Genomic DNA, 22,190 nt, shown 5'->3' on the forward strand with positions numbered 1-22,190 from the left:
CTGTTGTAAAGCGGGTCGGGGAGACACTGCCACTGTCGCTCCCTACCGCAACACGCCGCGACTCCTCGCTGCCTAAATAGCCCTTCGGTTTAGCAGCTACAACGCTAACTGCTCCAGTGGCCGGAAGCACCTGGCTCTTCCTGTCCCGCCCTCCGCTCAACGGTACTAACTGCCGAGTCGGACCGGGGCGGGCAGGATGGAACATCGAGCACAGGCTTCCAATGTAAGTATCAGCGCCCCTTACGTTTCCCACAAGCACATAAATTGTGTCACAGAAATAAAAATGATGTTAAAACACAGCGCGTATGTGCAATTGAAATGCAAGCAATCTGCACTTCGAATTAAAAAGGTTACGTGAATCTTTAAAAAGGATTAGTTAGATCAGTTCAGATGCAGGAACAAAGGGAATCTAGGCAGCAGCACCCAATTCGTGCCCAATGTCTGTTGCAAAGCGTAAAGCGGGTCGGGGAGACACTGCCACTGTCGCTCCCTACCGCAACACGCCGCGATTCCTCGCTGCCTAAATAGCCCTTCGGTTTAGCAGCTACAACGCTAACCGCTCCAGTGGCCGGAAGCACCTGGCTCTCCCTGTCCCGCCCTCCGCTCAACGGTACTAACTACCGAGTCGGACCGGGGCGGGCAGGATGGAACATCGAGCACTGGCTTCCAATGTAAGTATCAGCGCCCCTTACGTTTCCCACAAGCACATAAATTGTGTCACAGAAATAAAAAAGATGTTAAAACACAGCGCGTATGTGCAATTGAAATGCAAGCAAACTGCACTTCGAATTTAAAAGGTTACGTGAATCTTTAAAAAGGATTAGTTAGATCAGATCAGATGCAGGAACACAGGGAATCTAGGCAGCAGCACCCAATTCGTGCCCAATGTCTGTTGCAAAGCGTAAAGCGGGTCGGGGAGACACTGCCACTGTCGCTCCCTACCGCAACACGCCGCGACTCCTCGCTGCCTAAATAGCCCTTCCGTTTAGCAGCTACAACGCTAACCGCTCCAGTGGCCGGAAGCACCTGGCTCTCGCTGTCCCGCCCTCCGCTCAACGGTACTAACTACCGAGTCGGACCGGGGCAGGCAGGATGGAACATCGAGCACTGGTTTCCAATGTAAGTATCAGCGCCCCTTACATTTCCCACAAGCACATAAATTGTGTCACAGAAATAAAAATGATGTTAAAACACAGCGCGTATGTGCAATTGAAATGCAAGCAATCTGCACTTCCAATTTAAAAGGTTACGTGAATCTTTAAAAAGGATTAGTTAGATCAGATCAGATGCAGGAACACAGGGAATCTAGGCAGCAGCACCCAATTTGTGCCCAATGTCTGTTGTAAAGTGGGTCGGGGAGACACTGCCACTGTGGCTCCCTACCGCAACACGCCGCGACTCCTCGCTGCCTAAATAGCCCTTCGGTTTAGCAGCTACAATGCTAACCGCTCCAGTGGCCGGAAGCACCTGGCTCTCCCTGTCCCACCCTCCGCTCAACGGTACTAACTGCCGAGTCGGACCGGGGCGGGCAGGATGGAACATCGAGCACAGGCTTCCAATGTAAGTATCAGCGCCCCTTACGTTTCCCACAAGCACATAAATTGTGTCACAGAAATAAAAATGATGTTAAAACACAGCGCGTATGTGCAATTGAAATGCAAGCAATCTGCACTTCGAATTAAAAAGGTTACGTGAATCTTTAAAAAGGATTAGTTAGATCAGTTCAGATGCAGGAACAAAGGGAATCTAGGCAGCAGCACCCAATTCGTGCCCAATGTCTGTTGCAAAGCGTAAAGCGGGTCGGGGAGACACTGCCACTGTCGCTCCCTACCGCAACACGCCGCGACTCCTCGCTGCCTAAATAGCCCTTCCGTTTAGCAGCTACAACGCTAACCGCTCCAGTGGCCGGAAGCACCGGGCTCTCCCTGTCCCGCCCTCCGCTCAACGGTACTAACTACCGAGTCGGACGGGGGCGGGCAGGATGGAACATCGAGAAAAGGTTTCCAATGTAAGTATCAGCGCCCCTTACATTTCCCACAAGCACATAAATTGTGTCACAGAAATAAAAATGATGTTAAAACACAGCGCGTATGTGCAATTGAAATGCAAGCAATCTGCACTTCCAATTTAAAAGGTTATGTGAATCTTTAAAAAGGATTAGTTAGATCAGATCAGATGCAGGAACACAGGGAATCTAGGCAGCAGCACCCAATTTGTGCCCAATGTCTGTTGTAAAGCGGGTCCGGGAGACACTGCCACTGTCGCTCCCTACCGCAACACGCCGCGACTCCTCGCTGCCTAAATAGCCCTTCGGTTTAGCAGCTACAACGCTAACCGCTCCATTGGCCGGAAGCACCTGGCTCTCCCTGTCCCGCCCTACGCTCAACGGTACTAACTACCGAGTCGGACCGGGGCGGGCAGGATGGAACATCGAGCACAGGCTTCCAATGTAAGTATCAGCGCCCCTTACGTTTCCCACAAGCACATAAATTGTGTCACAGAAATAAAAATGATGTTAAAACACAGCGCGTATGTGCGATTGAAATGCAAGCAATCTGCACTTTGAATTTAAAAGGTTACGTGAATCTTTAAAAAGGATTAGTTAGATCAGATCAGATGCAGGAACACAGGGAATCTAGGCAGCAGCACCCAATTCGTGCCCAATGTCTGCTGCAAAGCGTAAAGCGGGTCGGGGAGACACTGCCACTGTCGCTCCCTACCGTAACACGCCGCGACTCCTCGCTGCCTAAATAGCCCTTCCGTTTAGCAGCTACAACGCTAACCGCTCCAGTGGCCGGAAGCACCTGGCTCTCCCTATCCCGCCCTCCGCTCAACGGTTCTAACTAACGAGTCAGACCGGGGCGGGCAGGATGGAACATCGAGCACAGGCTTCCAATGTAAGTATCAGCACCCCTTACGTTTCCCACAAGCACATAAATTGTGTCACAGAAATAAAAATGATGTTAAAACACAGCGCGTATGTGCAATTGAAATGCAAGCAATCTGCACTTCGAATTTAAAAGGTTACGCGAATCTTTAAAAAGGATTAGTTAGATCAGATCAGATGCAGGAACACAGGGATTCTAGGCAGCAGCACCCAATTCCTGCCCAATGTCTGTTGCAAAGCGTAAAGCGGGTCGGGGAGACACTGCCACTGTCGCTCCCTACCTTCTGCCATAGTAAAGCAGGAAGATATCTTACTGGACATTTGATAAGAGGTATAGGGACAACATCAGCACTCAGGTGTGCAGCTTGTAGATATTTGGTGCAAAACAACATAGTGAAACACGCACACCTTCACAAAGCACTACTGCTTGGAACAATTATCAGACAGAGGGTCTGATTTTGAGATTGGTGGAAAGGGTATTCTGTCGAAAAGACTTTGGAATACCTTCTCTACAAATAATGTTCCGCCTGCCTCATTTAGAATCAGCCGACATAAAATACTCTCTACTGCTGACATATTCCTCTGATGGCCCGAAGGAGTAAGGGCTGTCAGAGGTTTGAGCATGTGTCCACCCACTCTATTTAGAGTGGATGGACAAATGGGCAGATTTTACTTTCATACATCACCTTCAAAAAACCTGGGGGTAACTGAAAGTAAAATTTTTTTAATGATCCCCACACCATGGAAGTAAACTTCCATGTCAAGGGAGTCTTTTTTTTTTTGAAAATAAAGTCAAGCTTTGGGATTTTGTTTTTAAATATAAAAAATGATATTGAAAGTGTGTTGTTCAACAATGTCACGTTGATGGAGCTGCATGGCACGCTTTCAATGCTTTGACTTGAATAGATGTGATGGCTGCTCCTGCTGATATAAGGCATCTGCACTGAGGTGGTGGGCATCTCTAAATCCCGGGTATTGTTGTTCTGAACTGGAAATCCGCCCCCGAGACAAAGCAGTGTATATAAATTGTTAATAGTGATTACTGTACTGATTCAAGCATGTTAATCTTTGAAAGATCCAATGCTGGAAAATAAAAATCTTACTTACCAGTAACTGTAGTTCTCCTGGTTTGGTATCTTTCCTACATTCACAAGTGGTGAGCCTTCATTTCCACACCTCAAGCTTTTCCTTCTGTTTATACTCCTGCCTTGTGCTAAGAAATCTAAAGTGTGATGACCCCTGGGGACGGTGAAGCATGGAAAATTCTCACCTCATTAGCTGAAGTTTGAGCCTTTTGCAATGAGGTACCTGTGCTAATGAAGGGGTAATGTTTGAGCCTATGTACACAGAGAGTGCCTTGTACTTCTATTTAAAAGTTACACAGGGGTTGCCACTCCAACTTTGGGAAATTATTCAAACTTGTGGATCCACGAAAGAGTAAATATTGGGAACCCACCAAGCCCAGACATTTCTGAAACCTAGAGGCACAAGGGAATCCAGGGTGATATGGATTGCATGAATCCCAACCATTTTTCCCCTGAATCTTTTGAAAATTGCAAAGTATGGCTAAAACAAATTACAATGTCTTCAATTTTCTGAGACAGAAACTCCAGAACTTCAGGCATATCATCCAATGTTTCCACACTTCCCCTGGTACAAACAGTACCCCACATGTAAGGGTCAGCCTACTACATGCAACAATAATAGGCCAAAGGTGTGACTGCATAAAGACCACTTTGAAAATATAGTGACTTTACATGGTGAAAGATTTGGCCTGTTCCTGTCAGTTACGATAGGCCCATGCACTCATGTGATATACTTTTTTTCATTTGTAGGAAACAACACTGGGGGTGGAATTCTTCCTCTTCTCTACAAATTTGAGAATGTTCCACCACAGAAATAAGAAAGTGTTTTCTTCTTAACAAAATATTGATCTGTGCAGGGAATCCTGAGTATGTAAAAGTTGTGGCATCTTTGCACATCACGCCACCAAGGCCTCCTCCAGGTGTCTAGTGTTAAGGAATGTCTGGTGGTTAGTTGGTTGGTTGGATGTGTATTTATGTTGCTTATCAAAGAGTAGGAAAGTTTTTCGCATTTTGGTTGGCTTCGAAAATACACAAAGAGCATTGGGCTCCTCACTGTGCACAGGTGTGGGTTTTTGTGCCATTTTTTTTAAATATATCTTTTATTGTTTTCACAAAACAAAAAACATAAACTGTGCATCATTCATTGACTCACATTATAACAGCATATGGTATCTCCGCGGGGAGGTCACGAAACACAGTGTTACATCACATTTTGTACATCATCAGGTTCATGTCCATGCAGTCTAGCTGTTATCTGCGTAGTCTCAATAGGCTGGCAACGTGCGATTTGCTGTGGTCCCTGCCCCTTCTGGTTGCCACAGGGTCGCGGTCACTGGGGGGGCGTATCTTGTACCGCGTGTCGCTATTCTAATGACACGGTGTTGTGTGTTTTTGCAGCGGCAACCACGAGGCCTGGAAGTGAGACTAACGCGCCATTCACATGTTTCGGGGCGGGTAGGGAGGCCCGCCGTCATCGCATCTTGGTACAAAACCTGATTGTCAATTGCGGTCAACGTCATGGTTGGTGTGTTAATGTGTATCTCTCCCACTCTGGTGGCCCGGTGTATATCTAACGACATGCGGCGGTGGTCGGGTGGAAAGGCCGCGTCACATGCTCCTGTGTTCCAACATAGTCTGCTAATGTGGTCAAAGGGGCAGCTCGGAAATGAAGGGGTAATTCGTGACCGTGGCAGAAGGAACGGAGGAGGCAGGAGGTTTAAGGAGAAGAGTGAGTGGGGATGCAATTGGGAAAGGGGAAAAAAGGGGATGGGAGGGGGAAGAAGGGGGGGTGGGGGTTAGTCAACTCGGAGTTGTGGATCGTGTGTCATGGTAGGAACGCATCAATGTGGTGGGAGCTAGGAAGTGTCGCCATTTGTTGTTCATGGCAGCTCGTCCACTCCTGGGAGAGTAGCATGTCAGTCAGAGGGTAGGTCATGGTGTGGGTGAGGGGGGGTAGGGGCGCCATCGTGCAGATTAGGTAGAAGTGCCACCAACAGGTCAGAGGGTGCCCCAATCTGACGGTTCAAATTCGTCGACAATGGGGCCTACGGGGCTATGGCTTGTGGTGTCTATCCTGTCAGTTGTGACGCGTTTGTGCCGGGGGGAGTGTCGTTCGAGGGAACTTCCTGCGTCTGGCGTTCTCGATGGAAGGAGCTCAGCGTCTCGTCCCATAGGGTCGCAATGGGGAATTTCCGCAGTCCTGCTGTTTCCTCATTGTGAAGGTTGATACTCTCAGCCATCGCCCAGTTATCTAGGGAGGCGCGCCAGTGTTCAGTTAGAGGTGGCTCCGCGCGCTTCCAATGCTTATTGATGAGTCTTTTGGCTGTGAGCAGGCCTAGGTCCCAAAAGCTGGAGGGGACTTTGTTAAGTTTTGTCCTCTTGTAGAGGCCCAGCAGACAAGCCTCCCATGTGTGTTGTATTGGCATGGCCGTGCTCCGCTCGAGTATCGACAGTACCTTCTGCCAGTACGCTTGGATCCGCGGACAGTGCCACAACATGTGTAGTAGGTTCGCCCCTGTCAGCATGCATCTCGGGCAACCCGCTGAGGCGCCCGGGAAGTACTGGTTAATTTTATCTGGAGAGAGGTACGCTCTGTGCAATATATAAAATTGTATCAGTTTAAATCGTGCGTTGCGAGGGATATTTCTGGGACTCACTATTACCATCGCCCATTCCTTGTCCGTCCATTCTTTCCCTCTATCCACCGCCCACTTGTCACGCAACGGTAGTAAAGTATGTAGGGTGTGTGATAACAGTGCTTGTGTTAACCAGTGTACCAGTGGGTTTCTGTGCCATAGCAAGAAGTGAGATGCTGTTTGGATTTTTTTCTAATTCTAGAAAACTATCTAAATAGTATCTACCTTCTTTCTTGGACAGAGTTGCCAGAGTTGACGCTGTTTAAATCTTAACTTAGTTTAAGAACAATACCATACAGTGTTTGGCTCCTAGCTCTGGCAGCGATAGGTGTTTCAAATGGGGAGATGGGTGTGTTGGTGAGGAACCTGCAGATGGATAGAGTATCCACCAGAAAGATTGTTACAGTAGGTATCTGATGGATACTCACTTGTAGAACAGAGTTCACAGCAATACCCTACCTAGAAGGGGGATTGATGGATGATTAGATGAGAAAATCTTGCAGAACTTACCAGTCTAAGGGTTTGTCCCTGCGCACCTCAGAGTCCAGGCAGTAGTGTTTGGCGAAGGTGGGCAAGGACGCCCACCACAGAGTTTTACAGATTTTTAGATGTTGACCCTAATTCAAGTTTTGCATTCCCTGAAACTTGGAGAGGGGGCTCACTCAACATTGTTGGTTTCCATCTGTTTTTTTGCCTCGCCTTCAAGGCGAGAAGACTGACTTACATTGCCCTAGTAGTGCAGTACCAAATTATATAAATTGAAATCTTACTATCTTTCCCTATAACTCATCTATTAATCGGAGGATCCTTCTAGGCTAAGGCGTAGCAGCTCTTAATGCAGAGGATGCTCCGTTGTGAAAGAGCCCTCTTAACCACCACCTTAACTTTTTTTGTCCACAATACCTGACAAGGGGCTGGTCATCGTCTGGAACATCCTTGGTGGGGTCCAGGTAGTAATTAACAGCTCAACTGGGATCCAACCGATGCAACCATTCCTCCACTTTAGTAGGATGGCCATGATAGAAGGTTGAAAGGGTGATGGATTGACCAAGATGGAAAGTAGTTACCGCCTTAGAATGGAAAGCAGCCCTGGTGTGCAACACCATCGTATCAGATTCAGATTCAGATTCAAAATCTTTATTCGGATTACAAGAAAATCCATAAAAGCACAGTTTAAAATACAATTCAACATATTTAAAATTACAGTTACACTAAATGCAATAGATGTTTATAAAGTGCGTATTAGTACAATAACAAAGTCACATATTTCCATTATCTAGAGTGCAAAAGGAGGTCAATAATCATAAGGAGTACAAATAGATCAAGGGCAATTAATACTTCTACGAACATTAAAAATAACTTTTAGGAAAGTGCTTGTGCGGAATATAAGTTCGTCGTCCTCTAATTTTAGGAGCATGAAATAGGACTGGTTTAAAGAGAGAGGTCTATGTTTTTTAAAATATGGGGCTAAAAACCATTTAATATATTTCATATAAAACTTACACATAAAAAAGAAATGTAAATCACTTTGTTTACTGATTCCGTCACAAGGGCACGGAATATTTCCATATGGGCTGTGTCCCAAAGGAAAACAGAGTGAAAACTTTATCGTTCCTGCTCTCATTCTGAAGAGTAGCAATCTTTCCCAATTACACATTGGTAATATCAAATACAATGGTAGTTGTTGAATTGGTAAGTCATTATTAATATAGGACACAACAGTTTGTTTTCGCATCTCTTCTGACAGTCTATTTCCATTATAGATGGCATATAGTTCAAATTGGACTTCCTTTTTATCGGTCCTCTTAATGTGAGATGGATTATCAAAGAGGTCACCTCTATCTATGCTAGACAAACTTTCTTGTATACCTCGGAGCCATGGGATCTTATTCCATTTGTCACAGGCTAAGCATTCCCTTAGGAAGTCCTGTGTTAGGCTAGCATAGTCATTTGCCCAAATAGCCAGCCAAAATAGTACGGGCCTGGCAGCAATAAAATCACTAATATAAGGTATATTCAGCTCTGAGTGGCAAATGTACCCTGATGATGAAATGGGAACCCCCAGTAGTTTCCTACAGAGCCGATTCTCTTCTCTTTGTAATATGGGGGTTTTTACTGAACCCCAAATTTCGGCGCCGTAGGTTGCCACTGGTGTACATTGAAGCCTATATATCTTTAAGATGGCTTTAGTTGCTCCAATTTTCCTTGGTCTGGGAAGGGATAACATTGAATTTATAGCCTTTGAGAACTTGCCTGTGGCGTGGGCAATATGCCCACTCCACGGGCCGTTCGCAGCAAAGACTATACCTAAGTAAAGGAAAATTTTAGTTGAGAGCAACTTATCAGCTCCTATCCTAATAGAGTTTAGTTGCCTAGCACCCGGCCCACAAGACATAATAAATTATTTTTTTAAATTTACTTTAAGATCCAAATTCCCCATATAAAATTAAAAGTCCCTGACTAGTGCACGTAGGGCATTAGGTGTTAATCCCATGAGCACGGCATCATCCGCATACAAAAGACAAGGTAATGGGCCTCCTTTAATTTTGGGAACATCTGAGGTAGCCTTCTTGAGAGAGTTGCTCAGGCCATTTATATAGATGATGAATAACAGGGGTGCTAAAACGCACCCCTGTCTCACACCTCTTTCTACATTAATTGGCCCAGAAACTGTACCCTCCATGTCAATCCGTACTTGCGCCTTTGTATCTTTGTGCAGGTATGCGAGGAAATGTACCAGGGGGGGGGTCCAGGCCATACGACAAAAGAATCGACCACAATTTTGACCTATTTACTAGGTCAAATGCGGACGATAAATCCATAAATGCAAGATAAATGGGTGATGCCTTAGCTATATTATATTTACTGATTAAAAGATTTAAATTTAGGCATTGTTCAATGGTCCCAACCTTGCATCTAAAACCCATTTGACAACGGTCTAGTACCCCCATTTCCTCAACCCAGTCATTGACTCTGTTGTACAGTACCCTGCCCAAGATCTTCAATGTATTGTCCACCATCGTATCAGGATAGAAAGAGGTAAAGAGAGGACAGGAACTGATAACTTGCAGGTCACTAACACTTCTAGCAGAAGTGATAGGAACTAAAAACACAGTTTTGAAAGTTAACATTTTTAGAGTACAACAATGAACGGGTTCAAACTGTTTTCCTATCAAAAAGGCGAAAAACAGATTCAAGTCCTAATAGGGAACCACAAAGGGAGTTTGGAGGAGACATGTTCGTCAAACCTTTGGGAAAATGCATGATAATAGGGAACTTACAAAGGGGTAGCTGGTCAGACAGACAAAGAAATGCAGACAAAGCAGCCAAATACACCATCGGAGGTGGCAACTGTGCAACCCTCTATGCAAGGGAAAACACATATTTCAGAACCTGCAACAACCTGTACTGCAAGAGGTCCACTTAATTGTCTGTACACAAGGTTTCCCCATCTGATAGAGACTCTGGGGAGTAGTGATGTGCTGACAGGATTATGTTGATCACCTCTGGTGTCAGCTGAAAGGAATTCAGTTGTCTGTGATCAATCTTCAAGCATGTAGGCGGAGAGTTTGAAACTGGGGTGCAGAGACATTCCCCCTGATTGGAAGAGAAGGTCCGGGCTGAACGGAGGGAGAAGTGGAATACATGTGTATAAGCACAGAACCACACCCTTTTCAGCTTAGGCTTGGTCTTAGCGAATCTTCCTGAGAACTCGAGGAATCAAAGGTATGAGGGAAAACAAGTAATGCAACTGCAAGTTCCACTTCAACTGAGAACCATCCCCCAAGGCTGGCCTCAATGGATACTAGAGGGCACTGAGCCCTTTCTGAGGAGGCAAACGCATCCACCTGAGGAGTGCTCGACTGAATGAAGAAGTCCTAGACTACTGGAGGTGGAAGATGCCACTCATTATTGACAAGTTTGTGTCTGTTCAAGCATTCAGCTCTGACATTCAGAGACCCCACTAGGTGAACAGCAGTGAACTAGGCCCTTGGCGGTGTGCAGAAGACCACAATCTCAATGCTTCCAAGCAAAGGAGGCAAGGCTCCAATCCTCCTTGCTCGTTCATGAACCACATCGCTGTCATGTTGCCCGTTAAGATCTGAACAAACCAACCTAGTATGGAGGGGGGGAAGGCCTTGAGCACCAGCCAAATTGCCTGCATTTCCAGCAGATTGATATCAGAAACCTGCTCTTCTGGAGCCCGGAGGCCTCTGATCTTGAGATGGGCTCCCCACACTAGAGTGGAGGCATCCATCACTACTGTAGTCATGGTTGGGGGGGTCATGGCCAAACTGCAGCTCAGGTTTGCTTTGCCTTGCCCCCAACCCACTTCCACCACAGCATTCGGGAGATTCTGATAAAATCAGACAGGTCTCACCTGCACTGGAGCCACTACCAGCGGAGCTACCTCTGCTGGGGCCTCATGTGCCAAATGACTAGGGCAATGCAGAAATTGAGCAGATTTAAGAATCTGAGGAATCTCGGGACATGGAGGATCATGTCTTGAGGGAAAAAACAGGACCAATTCCTGGAGGTTGGTGATACTCTGAGGAAATGAGTAGAGAAGAGTGGTGTTATGTAACAACCCTATGAACTGGAGTCATTGGGAGGGCTTTAGCATAGATTTGGGGGTGTTGATGAAAATCCCCAGGTCATACAACATAGATTATGTTGACTGCAGATGGTGTGATACCACCAGCAATGAAGTGGCTTTGATTAGCCAGTCGTCTAAGTATGGGAAAATGGGATTCCTGACCTTCTGAGATGGGTAGCAACCACTGTTACTACCTTCATGAGGACAGAATGTGCCAATGTTAAACCAAAGGAAAGTACCGCAAACTGGTAGTGACTAGAACCCACCACAAATCGTAAGTACTTCGGATGTGACTGCAGAATAGGAATGTGGATGTGGAAATGCACATCCTGCAGGTCAAGTAGCAGGCTCCAATGCCTACAGAACTTGAGCAGGGGTCAGCATCTTGAACTTTTTCTTTTTGAGGAAGGAGTTCAAGTCCTGAGGTTTATGATAAAACTCAGACCACTGTCCTTCATTGATATTAGGAAGTTGTTTCTGCTCTGGCACCAAAGTCACTGCTTTTAGGAGAAGAGGGGCCACCTCCTGTTTGGGTATGGGCAAATACTAGTACTGAATAATCCTACAGAAAAATACCTGAAGAGTAACATAGAGAGACAGTTTGTAAGTGAAAATAAAATGGAAAATAGAGCTAATAATTGAAAGATCCAAAGTAAAATGTAGGATAAATAACGAAAGAAAACCTAAGGTTTTCTGACTTACCTGAACATGGCAACCAGCAGGTTAAAGAGCAGAATGCTGGTAAATAACAAGTACAGACAGAGAAGAACTATCGTCAGCCAGGATGGGAAGAGAGGAGCTCCATCACGCATTTCAGCACATTGCGGCTTATCTGGGTCTGTCCCATTTAATGTGCATGATTTGCTATCATACAATATTTCTGAAACAAAACAAAATACAGTAATTTGACAGTAGGAATATTTCAGCTTTCAAAATTCTCAATCCTGGTACTGAGTTGTATACATTTGTATACATCATGAAATAATTAATCAGCAAGCAATTAGCCAGGCAAACTATTTAGTCAAAGGCTGTGAAGGTAGTTCAAGACTTGGCTAGAACAGCCATCAGAGCTGTACACACTTACGGTCAGTGTATACTACTTTAAAAGGCAAAATCCACAATCCCACAAAGCAGGGACAACCATATTAGCTATTCTCTCATGCAAATGCAGCCTTACAGTGATCCACATTTTGATTCCTTTTGTAGCCCAGCTGTATGCAAATCTGATGGAGTCTCATGAATTAATTCATACAATAAACAGTTGGTTCTACTAAAATGATGTACTGACTCCCTTGCCATATCAACCTCCAAGTCATACCTTGGCTGCTGATATAAATATTCAGCAGCCAAAATCAATGTGAATATCAACATGCGTATGTGCATGAATATATGTTGATAATTCAGGAGGCATCCAATTAGAAGAATAGGATTTCAAGAGCTATCACCCAATATAGCCACACAATTTCTCAGCTCATTCCTAAATTCACACTGCCAACAATTTAGGGATATGAACAGAAGAGTGAAGAAAATGGACCTTGTTTCAGCTCACACTGCAAACACAAATGACGTACCTTTGCTAGCCAACCTGAATGTCATTCACAGCACTCCCTTTAATCTTCAAGTGGATTATGTTCCAGGTAAACTGTGAAAGTCTCAACTAACTTCAATATCAAATGACACTCAGTTACAATATAATGAGGAGCTGTGAGAAAAGTGGTTTATTATAAAATGTGGTTATGTGACCCCACCGTGTAATAAAGATCCAATTCCAGGTCCAGTCAGGTTTGTTTGTAAAACTTTAGCTTATTCCTGTGTACCACAGTTCAGACTCTCATGCTCAGGCTTTATCAAAGGAACAAATGTAAATCCACTGGGGGGTTCCAGAGATATTATTTTTTTAAACCATCAAACAAATCACAGATTTTTACTGAATACAATCTTTGTAAACTGCTGCAATTGTGGTTTAGGTTTTGTAACAAAACGCAAGTAAAAAATAGCCATATGAGCACTCTTGGGGCTGCCAACTCTAACAAGGAGCCAGTCACAGAGACGAGTCAGGTCCAGTTGGACAGTTACCTGTCGGCTTAAGCAGTCTCTAGTCCAGCAAACCGTCATATAAGTCAATGGAGTGGTCCTGATGCCAGAGGTGCAGGATGCTGAAGATGCTCATAGATGCTGAGAATTCTGAGCAAGTGTCAAGGGTCTTTCTGCAGCCACCTCTTGATCCACAAGCGTTGGGGAGTAACTTTGATCTCAGGGGTCGATGTCCCCCCAAGGCCGGATGTAGTCCACCACAAAACCAGTTGCTACCGGTCTCCGGTTAGATCACAAATAGTGGTTTGCCGTTAACTTGCAGTAACTTTTGTGCTGGGTGACCTACCTTCACTTTCATGGCTCTCCCAGGTCCAGTAGACTCGGGTGCACCTTTTAAAGCTCAGGAGTCGGTCTCTCAGGCTGCATCTCGGCATCCAGTGGCGGTCAAGCTACTTGGCGCTGAGCTCTCTAGGGTACAGGCTTCTGAGGTTTTATGCCTTATGGCCTTTTATGTGGCTAAAACAGGGAGGCAGCCAATGGACTCTTGGAATCACGATCTCTTTCTGTGACTCATTGGTAACCTTTCCACAAGCGGGCTCCACAGACAAAGTCCTTTCTTTGGTAGTCCAAGATACAGCAGGAGGAGTCTAGTCTTTGATGCATTCTCTCTTTGCTGGATCTGGGAAACAGCAGTGTAGTTCTTCTTTGGACCCCTCTCAAGTTCAGATGTGATCTGAGGTCTGGGTGCCAATGGCATCATTTTTATGACTGCTAAAAGCCTAGGGGTATGTGGTCAATACCTAGCCAATGGGCTAATAGACCTTGTCCCACCTGATGAAGGCTTCCGGTGAACTGTGGCATCTACCTTGCCTGGAATACATTAATGTGCCCACTCCCAACATTGCAGTACCCTTCTCTTGGTGTGGGGAGCTCCTTATCCCAATCAGAGGATTGGCTACCTTAGCGATACGTTCTGGTTGCAAAACAAGTTTGACATGTGCTTCTCCCCCTTGCTGTTTATGATGCCAGCCTGCCTGCTAAAACAAAACAGCCTCCCCTCCCTTGAATGACTACCATTTGCCCTGCAAATGCAGCTTCCTTTTTGTAGCTTGCTTTTTTGGCTCACGCCCACTCTGGCCAAACTGCTAGGATAATGTAATACCACTTCCTTCAGCAGATCGTGTGTGTCCCTTCCTGAGAGCCATTCATACCTCTCCCATGGAGGACAGCAGTCTGTCTTGAGGACAGAAGCTTTGTGCAACTGTAAATGGCGGCTAGAAATATTTCGACAACAATGCAACAACTTCCTAAAGTTGTCATTTGTGAAATAGTTACATTAAATTCAACTTGAGGAACAAATTGAGTTTAATGCAACAATTCGTTCAATGTATCAAAGTATCATATTTAGTATTTCCATGCAGAAGTTAGCACTGCTGAGTTGCCAGTGTGCAACTCCATACTCGCCTATAGGGGTATTAGACTTTCCAAAGTAAAAAGAGCTATGCAGGGTTTTTACTGCCAGGACATGTAAACATGTAAATTTAATATAGCACGTTTCCTTTTTCTAATATAATTTATCCTGCATTTGGGGGCTCAGTGGACTGCCTTAGGGCTGACTTCTAAATATTAAAAAATACTTTTTAGGCTTTGCATTGGTTTAAATGGCAAAGTCAAGGAAACAATATAAAACTGCCCTGCCAGCCTGCACTGGCAGTTTGGGAGTCACAAACTGCTTTGTCACACTCGTGGTGGCACAATAAGTGCTGCAGTCAAGGAGGGACACTGGCCCTGGATACCTCTGGTACCTTATACTAGAGATGTATAAGTTTGTTAATGTATGCCCATTGTCAATAGAAATATTAGAGATACACCTTTCGAAAATCCCTAGCATCAGTTAAAGAGTCTGGGGGTGATCATGCAAAAAGAGGCATTTCCTTAAATGGCCCCCCAGACAAAAGATGATATGCAACTAACCTATACCCTGGAAGTTCTCATCATTTGACTGGCAGAACCTGGAAGTACCATCAGATTTGACATGGTGACTCCTTGGTCTGTGTTCCACTGTAAAGTCCATATCCTGTAGGAAAATCTCCCACCTGAACAGTTTGGATTCCACTCCTCTCACCTGCAGGAGCAACCTGAGAGGCTTGCGGTCAGTTAGAACTCTGAAGTGAGTCCAAAACAGGAAGGGTTTCAACTTGTTCAAGGACCAAACCTAAGCAACGGCTTTCCTCTCAATGACACTTCAAAAATGAGCTGTGCGGAGAAGTGACCCAGGACACTGGTTGATCCTGGCCCTCATCAGTTACCTGTGCCAGCACTGTCACAATCCCATGTTCGTAAACAACAGTTTGGACACCTGGGGAAGGCAAAAATGTTTTTTTTCAAGGCCTCTGTCCTTGGACTGATTTTGGCACAGGGTACCCCATCTCCCAGGCACCAACCTCAATTATTTGTGTTAGGGGGCTTGCAGCCCCGCTTTCTAGTTGAATTCGGCCCCATGGACCAGCACCCCCCATGGACCTTCCTCAGCAACAAAGGGGGATGGGGCCACGTGGCTTCCCTTTCCAGGTCGCGTTCGCCCATATGACCCAATCCCCAGGGCGCTGCCTTGCCAAGAAATGTGAGGGGGTAGCATAGCCGCCCTCCCTGAAACATAAATGACCATTAGGGCCACATCGCGAGGGCCAGTTCAGCTTTGTCCCAGGCTGCCCACCCCTGGGACAAAGCAATTTCCCTGCCTGCAGTGGTGCAGGCATGGAAACCTGTGTTTGCTCTTGCTTGGCGGGGAGCAATTTTAAAGATGCTCCCGCCCACTGGGAGCAGACTTTGCATCTGTTTCCCTGCCCATTGTGAAGCTGGCAGGGAAAGAGATGAAAAATTGTTCCTGCCCACAGGGAGCACCATTTTTAGCTGATTCCCTTGGAAGGGAGCAATGCTGGATCCACTAGAGGAGGGAAGCCGGCTGGGGCCACAGGGGCATATGGGCTCCCTGCACTGCTCCAACAAACATGCAGTGGGTGCTCTGAGTAGGATCCAGGGCACCAACCCATTACTGGCAAGGCTAAGGGGGAATAGGGTCCCTAGATCCAATGTTGGCTCAGGGATGGGGGCTGCATGGCATTCCGTCAATTATCTTGTGTGTTTTGCTGTTCACCCTATGTGGGAAGGGTATGCCCAGACATGGGTCCCATGCTCACTACGCCACTGGAGTCAAGCTATCCTGGCTGAAGACGGCTGATAGCCAGAAACCGGTCCTAGGATGCTTGATTCCGGTCCAGGGAAGACATGGCTTGGCAGTTCGGGCTGGACTGTTCCCATGAGGCACAGGGTCAAGACTGATTTGCATATGGCCATGTCAGAACTGGGGTGGCTTGGTGAGCAAAATAACAATGGATTAAACCCAGATCTGTGACTGGGGGTGAATGCTTTGCCATTGTGCAACATTCCGTCCATCATCTTGCTTGTTTTGCTGTTCACCCTATGTGGGAAGGGTATGCCCAGAAGTGGGTCCCGTGCTCACTACGCCACTGGAGTCAAGCTATCCTGGCTGAAGACGGCTGATAGCCAGAAACCAGTCCTAGGATGCTTGATTCCGGTCCAGGGAAGACATGACTTGGCAGTTAGGGCTGGACTGTTCCCATGAGGCACAGGGTCAAGACTGATTTGCATAGGCCATGTCTGAACTAGGGTGGCTTGGTGAGCAAAATAACGATGGATTAAACCCAGATATGTGACTGGGGGTGAATGCTTTGCCATTGTGCATCATTCCGTCCATCATCTTGTGTGTTTTGCTGTTCACCCTATGTGAGAAGGGTATGCCCAGGCGTGGGTCCCTTGCACACTACGCCACTGGAGTCAAGCTATCCTGGCTGAAGACGGCTGATAGCCAGTAACCGGTCCTAGGAGGCTTTATTCCGGTCTAGGGAAGACATGGCTGGCAGTTCAGGATGGACTGTTCCCATGAGGCACAGGGTCAAGACTGATTTTCATACGGCCATGTCTGAACTGGGGTGGCTTGGTGAGCAAAATAACGATGGATTAAACCCAGATCTGTGACTGGGGTGAATGCTTTGCCATTGTGCAACATTCCGTCCATCATCTTGTGTGTTTTGCTGTTCACCCTATGTGGGAAGGGTATGCCCAGACGTGGGTCCCGTGCTCACTACACCACTGGAGTCAAGCTATCCTTGCTGAAGACGGCTGATAGCCAGAAACCGGTCCTAGGAGGCTTGATTCCAGTCCAGGGAAGACATGGCTTGGCAGTTCCGGCTGGACTGTCCCCATGAGGCACAGGGTCAAGACTGATTTGCATATGGCCATGTCTGAACTGGGGTGGTTAAGTGAGCAAAATAACGATGGATTAAACCCAGATCTGTGACTTGGGGTGAATGCTTTGCCATTGCGCAACATTCCGTCCATCATCTTGTGTGTTTTGCTTAATTGGGTTTAGACATCATGGTCCCTTTTGATTTGTTACCTTCTTATGAACGTTTTGTTCTTCTACTGATTGATTACACTTCCAAGTGGGGAGTTACAAGATGTGCCTCATCTGTTAACACGAGATGTGTATTTGAATTTCTGGAGGACGTGTTTGTGTCCGAAAGTGTGCCAAAGTTTTTAGGAACTGATAATGGTGTACAATTTGCATTTCATGAAATTAGTGACTTCCTTAAGGATAATAATATCATTCATCAGAAGACTACATTATACTCACCACAGGCAAATGGTTTAACTGAGAGGATGAATAGCCTTGTGTAGGATTGTGTAGACCGTGCCCTTAACACAAGATCTTCTTTCTCTAATATTTTGAGGGATACGTGATGGGCACATCGCACTACACCTAATGCCATCACCCAGAGATCTCCTTTTGAGGCCTTAATGGGAAAAAAGGCTCTTTCAAACTTGAATCCCAACTGGTTGCCTGAACGTGCTAAAAGTGATTTGACTCTGGAAGAGAGGGGCTTTAGAATATCGAGTTATCAGAGCAAGTACAAAGAAAGGTATGATTCCAAGATGCATGTGAGAAGTAGGAAATGGAATGTTGGAGAAAAATCCCAAACGTACTTTAAAGGGGATGAGCACTTTTATTGGTCCTTTCACAATTGAATCAATAAGGAGGAACATTGTAAAAGTCAATACAGGATGTACGTGGAGCATGTCTAGGCTAGTGAAATGTTTAATACAACCTAACAGTGACTTGAAGTGTACCAGGCAAGGGGCTTCACCAGTTGAGACTAATAAAACTGTGGATCCTAGAATATTTTCTCAAAGAGCTCAAAGAGCTCAAAGTTTCCCAATAAGATTTATAGATTATGATTTACATTGAACATAATTGCGTTTTTTTTTCGTTCCCCTTTTACATTTGTTTAATTGAAATTGTTATTCTTAGAAAGGGGATGTGTTGTAATTTACTTCTGCTTGTTTAGGAATACTATAGCAGTAGCCATGATATCATAGAATGTTTAGAGTGTTAAGCTGAGCTGCGGCATTTGGACTGGGAATGCTGCAATGTCCAGACTGTTGATGCTGTGCTCTTAATCTTCAATAAATTCATCAATAAGATTTATACTTGGAGCATTCTTCCTTATTTCACAGGCCTATCAAATTGGTCTCTTTTCTCAATCCAACTTGCGACAGCTTTCATAGGGGCCTATTTCCCTTTGTGAATGCATTTTCAAACTGAACAAACTCTTGGTTAGAGTTTTTTCTACAGACATCTCTGTCTTCTCTGATTTTGAAATGTAGTAAGTGACACGACAAGCAACAAATTGTATATCCATAATTGCGTTCCAGGATTATAGTCATTTATATTCTTGGAGGCAATCGTTCTTGTAAGGTTGTATGTGTTTTCGGGTGATTTTGGTATCAGTGTAAATCGGAAATGACAGGTCTTGGAAATCCCAAATGACCCCATGTGTAAAATATTCCTTTAATGCTGTATCTTCTACAACAGTACTTGCCACATCTATGTGTTTGAAAGCACAGAACATGCTGTCTCAGGCCTATCTCACCACTGTCTTTAGCGATGATGTATGTCACATACTGCTCAATGAAAGAGAGTACAGTGTCACCACTAGCTGTTCCAATTTTGGTGCATTCATTAATGTAAATGTACTGGACTTGTAAAGCCCACAGCTGCCCGCAAGCGTCCCAGCGCTTGCTTAGGGAACCCGTCCTGGTATTCCCCTGTGAGAACCCCGGCAGGGTGTCCACAAGGTGAAAGCCAGGCATCCCGCCGCAAGGGGCCGTAGTGAAGATTAAGCAAGCTATTGCCCAGAGTCGCAGAGTGTGACCCCGTGAGTTCAGTAGGCACCAGAGCGAGAATTGTCGAGTCCGTGGAATTTTGAGCCCGAGACCCACCGAGGCGGGGAATCGAACCCTGGTCCACAGTCGATCTCAGCTTCCGGGTCTGCCGCCTCTAACCACTGAGCCACGCTTCTCCACTCTCCACTCCATACCTGCATGTGAATATGATGAGCACCTCTAGCTTGGTACTCTTAGGCCTGGGCAGAGGTTGTGGAGTTTTAATCCATGTAACTTCGCGAGGTGCCAGATAAACTCAGTTTGTCCAGTGCTGTAAAATCAACATGAATTGCACTATGAGCTGCGCCAGAGGGCGCTGCTGCTCAAGTGGACATTTGACGCGATCGGCAGCTTCCTCAATGCGAATGGCAAATTTTTCAACGCGAGCGGTCGTGACCTACTGTGCCCGCCTGCAATGAGAAATCTCTCCGGGAGGAGGTCTAGCACGTGATTTTTTCTCACAAGCACTCGCCCACTTATTGTTGGCGAGCTGTTTGAAAGAAAAACTCTGTTTTGTGTCACTTTATGGAGTTTTTGGGAACTCTGCACTCCACTCGTAGAAGGCAATACTCTGAGAACTCCGCTGGCGAAGTGGAATTCTTTGCCCACCTCTATTCTTTTTTCCAAAAGAAATCAATTACTTCACCTAGAGGAGGATTTGTTTTGTTGCCGATTCAAGACAGCATGGCTTGAAACATGTGGTTAAAATATCCTCAAACATTAGAAGGATCCAAAAAGCACAGTCTCCTGCTGTCTTTACATTGATGTCCTTAATGTTTGATTTAGTTTTCTGAAAAACCTCAAGTAAGTCATCTCATGCACAGTCTGCACAACTGAGTGTCACAAATCAAGTAGGTACACCTAGGTTTTGCAACATACATTTCAGTTCTCCATGACGCCGATACCAATTCTTGTTAGTCCCACGTTCGCAGGCCATCAATTAATCAAATTGTATTACAGGTTTTCATCCTTACCATGAACTTTGACAACAATTTCCTTTGCACAGAGATTTTGTAGATTAACTCCTGTCTTCAGTATGTGGTTTACAGCACATGATAGTCCAGACAGGTCACTCTCAAATAATAGATGGAGTATGTATGGAATAAATACACTACAACAATATCCACAAGTCTACACAAGAAAGTGAAACCGCATAAAGCCTCAAACCGTACCAATAAGCCTATATATCTCTTGCAGACTACTAAAGGAAAAAACCTTTAATAGGACGGATTCCCATCACTCACCGATGGTGACATGCTTTATCATCTGGGTCTCCTCCTAGTGTCACACTAGAGGCACTAAGAGCTGCGACCCTTTCGAAAGGAAAGGGGAGCTGGCGGATGTTTTATGTAGCTATACAGATTGTAGCAATAGCGCTATAGTGAATAGGCGATTCGTATGGAAATATTAAATGCAGTGCAAAAAGTGTTTTTGGAAAAGTGAGTTAAAATTGACCGATGAGAGAAAAAAACTTTTATTATTATCTCTCAAAGATCAAACCTAAAAACAGTGCAGTTGACAGTTTCAAACAAATGACTGTCTAGATGTGAAGGGTCAATATGTTTAATCAAAAATGGATATGATATCCTTTGCCTTCTTCAGGAACATAAGAATGTTGCTACTGCAAAAAAGTGATATAAAATGTGTGTACAAAAAGGTTGGAACTAATACAATCTCTTCACCTGTAATCAGGAATAACAGATCCTCTGTAAGTACGGACTGTTGACAGTTTCCGTCTTATATGAGGATAAGACCTCACCTCTTCTGGCCACCGCTCAGGACAAAGGAGGCACCGCTCTTTCCATCGGTACCTCTGCCGGTTCCGAAAAGCCATCTGGGGAGGTATGGAATACAGTGGCAAAATCTAACATCCTCTGAATATAGTCTCGTTGACCTGTACTCAGTTGCTGGAATTGATATGGTGTGGTCATCATACCTGCCACCTGCTCCAGTAGGACACAGTTGTGGACAACAACAAGCCTCTAAACTTTTTTCCCCACTTTCTCATTGATGCTCCTTTTGTTTGTTTCATTTAAACAGATCCATAGCATCCCCATAATTTCTTTGGAATGCAGTAGATTGATGCTATAGTGTTCATATATTTCTTCCGATTTGTAACTATCCACTTTTCGATCTGCCCACTAGGATACTATTTCCACCTCCATACAACTTACATCTATCTCCAAGCACATCAACATTTATGTAATATTCTCTTGTTTTACGTATAATGTCAATTTTTTTACTATTAAAATCTACCAACTCTTGAAAGATTATTCAAGTGTTGGTAGGGACTCCATTTACTAGAATGATAAATGGTTCATCAATATCACTCTCTTCACATCAGTTTCCATATTCCAATTACAATCTAACGGTAAGTAGAGAACTCTTCTTTTAAGGCCTTTCTGTAGCTCTTTTGGTGGTAAGTTACTTGTCTTTGACTCCATCCAAACTATTGCCTGAAAAGGATGTATACATTGTATGAGAATTAATTCATACATTTTAATTCTTGAAGTTCTTCTGTTATGTATTGCTCTGGCTGGAATGTTGTTGTCCTCTAAAGTATCATAGCAATATTTATAATTAATTTGTTGAGTTGACAAATCAAAGCACTCCTCAACCAATAAATATACACCAAATTCTTGTCA

The 22,190-nt window shown here is 45.0% G+C and overlaps 1 protein-coding gene across 4 annotated transcripts in view; it reads right to left on the bottom strand.

Annotated features, from left to right (window-relative positions):
* Positions 1 to 22,190, bottom strand: part of LOC144773622 (transient receptor potential cation channel subfamily M member 2-like) — a 1,628,848-nt gene that overhangs the window by 526,781 nt on the left and 1,079,877 nt on the right. For all 4 annotated transcript variants that reach the window (XM_078658771.1, XM_078658770.1, XM_078658769.1 and 1 more), the window contains one exon: positions 11,908 to 12,085. In XM_078658771.1, the coding sequence (XP_078514897.1) occupies positions 11,908 to 12,085 (178 nt within the window). The remainder of the gene's footprint in view (positions 1 to 11,907; positions 12,086 to 22,190) is intronic.

This window comes from Lissotriton helveticus, chromosome 8 (assembly GCF_964261635.1).
Source record: "Lissotriton helveticus chromosome 8, aLisHel1.1, whole genome shotgun sequence".
In the NCBI taxonomy this organism is placed as follows: Eukaryota; Metazoa; Chordata; class Amphibia; order Caudata; family Salamandridae; genus Lissotriton; species Lissotriton helveticus.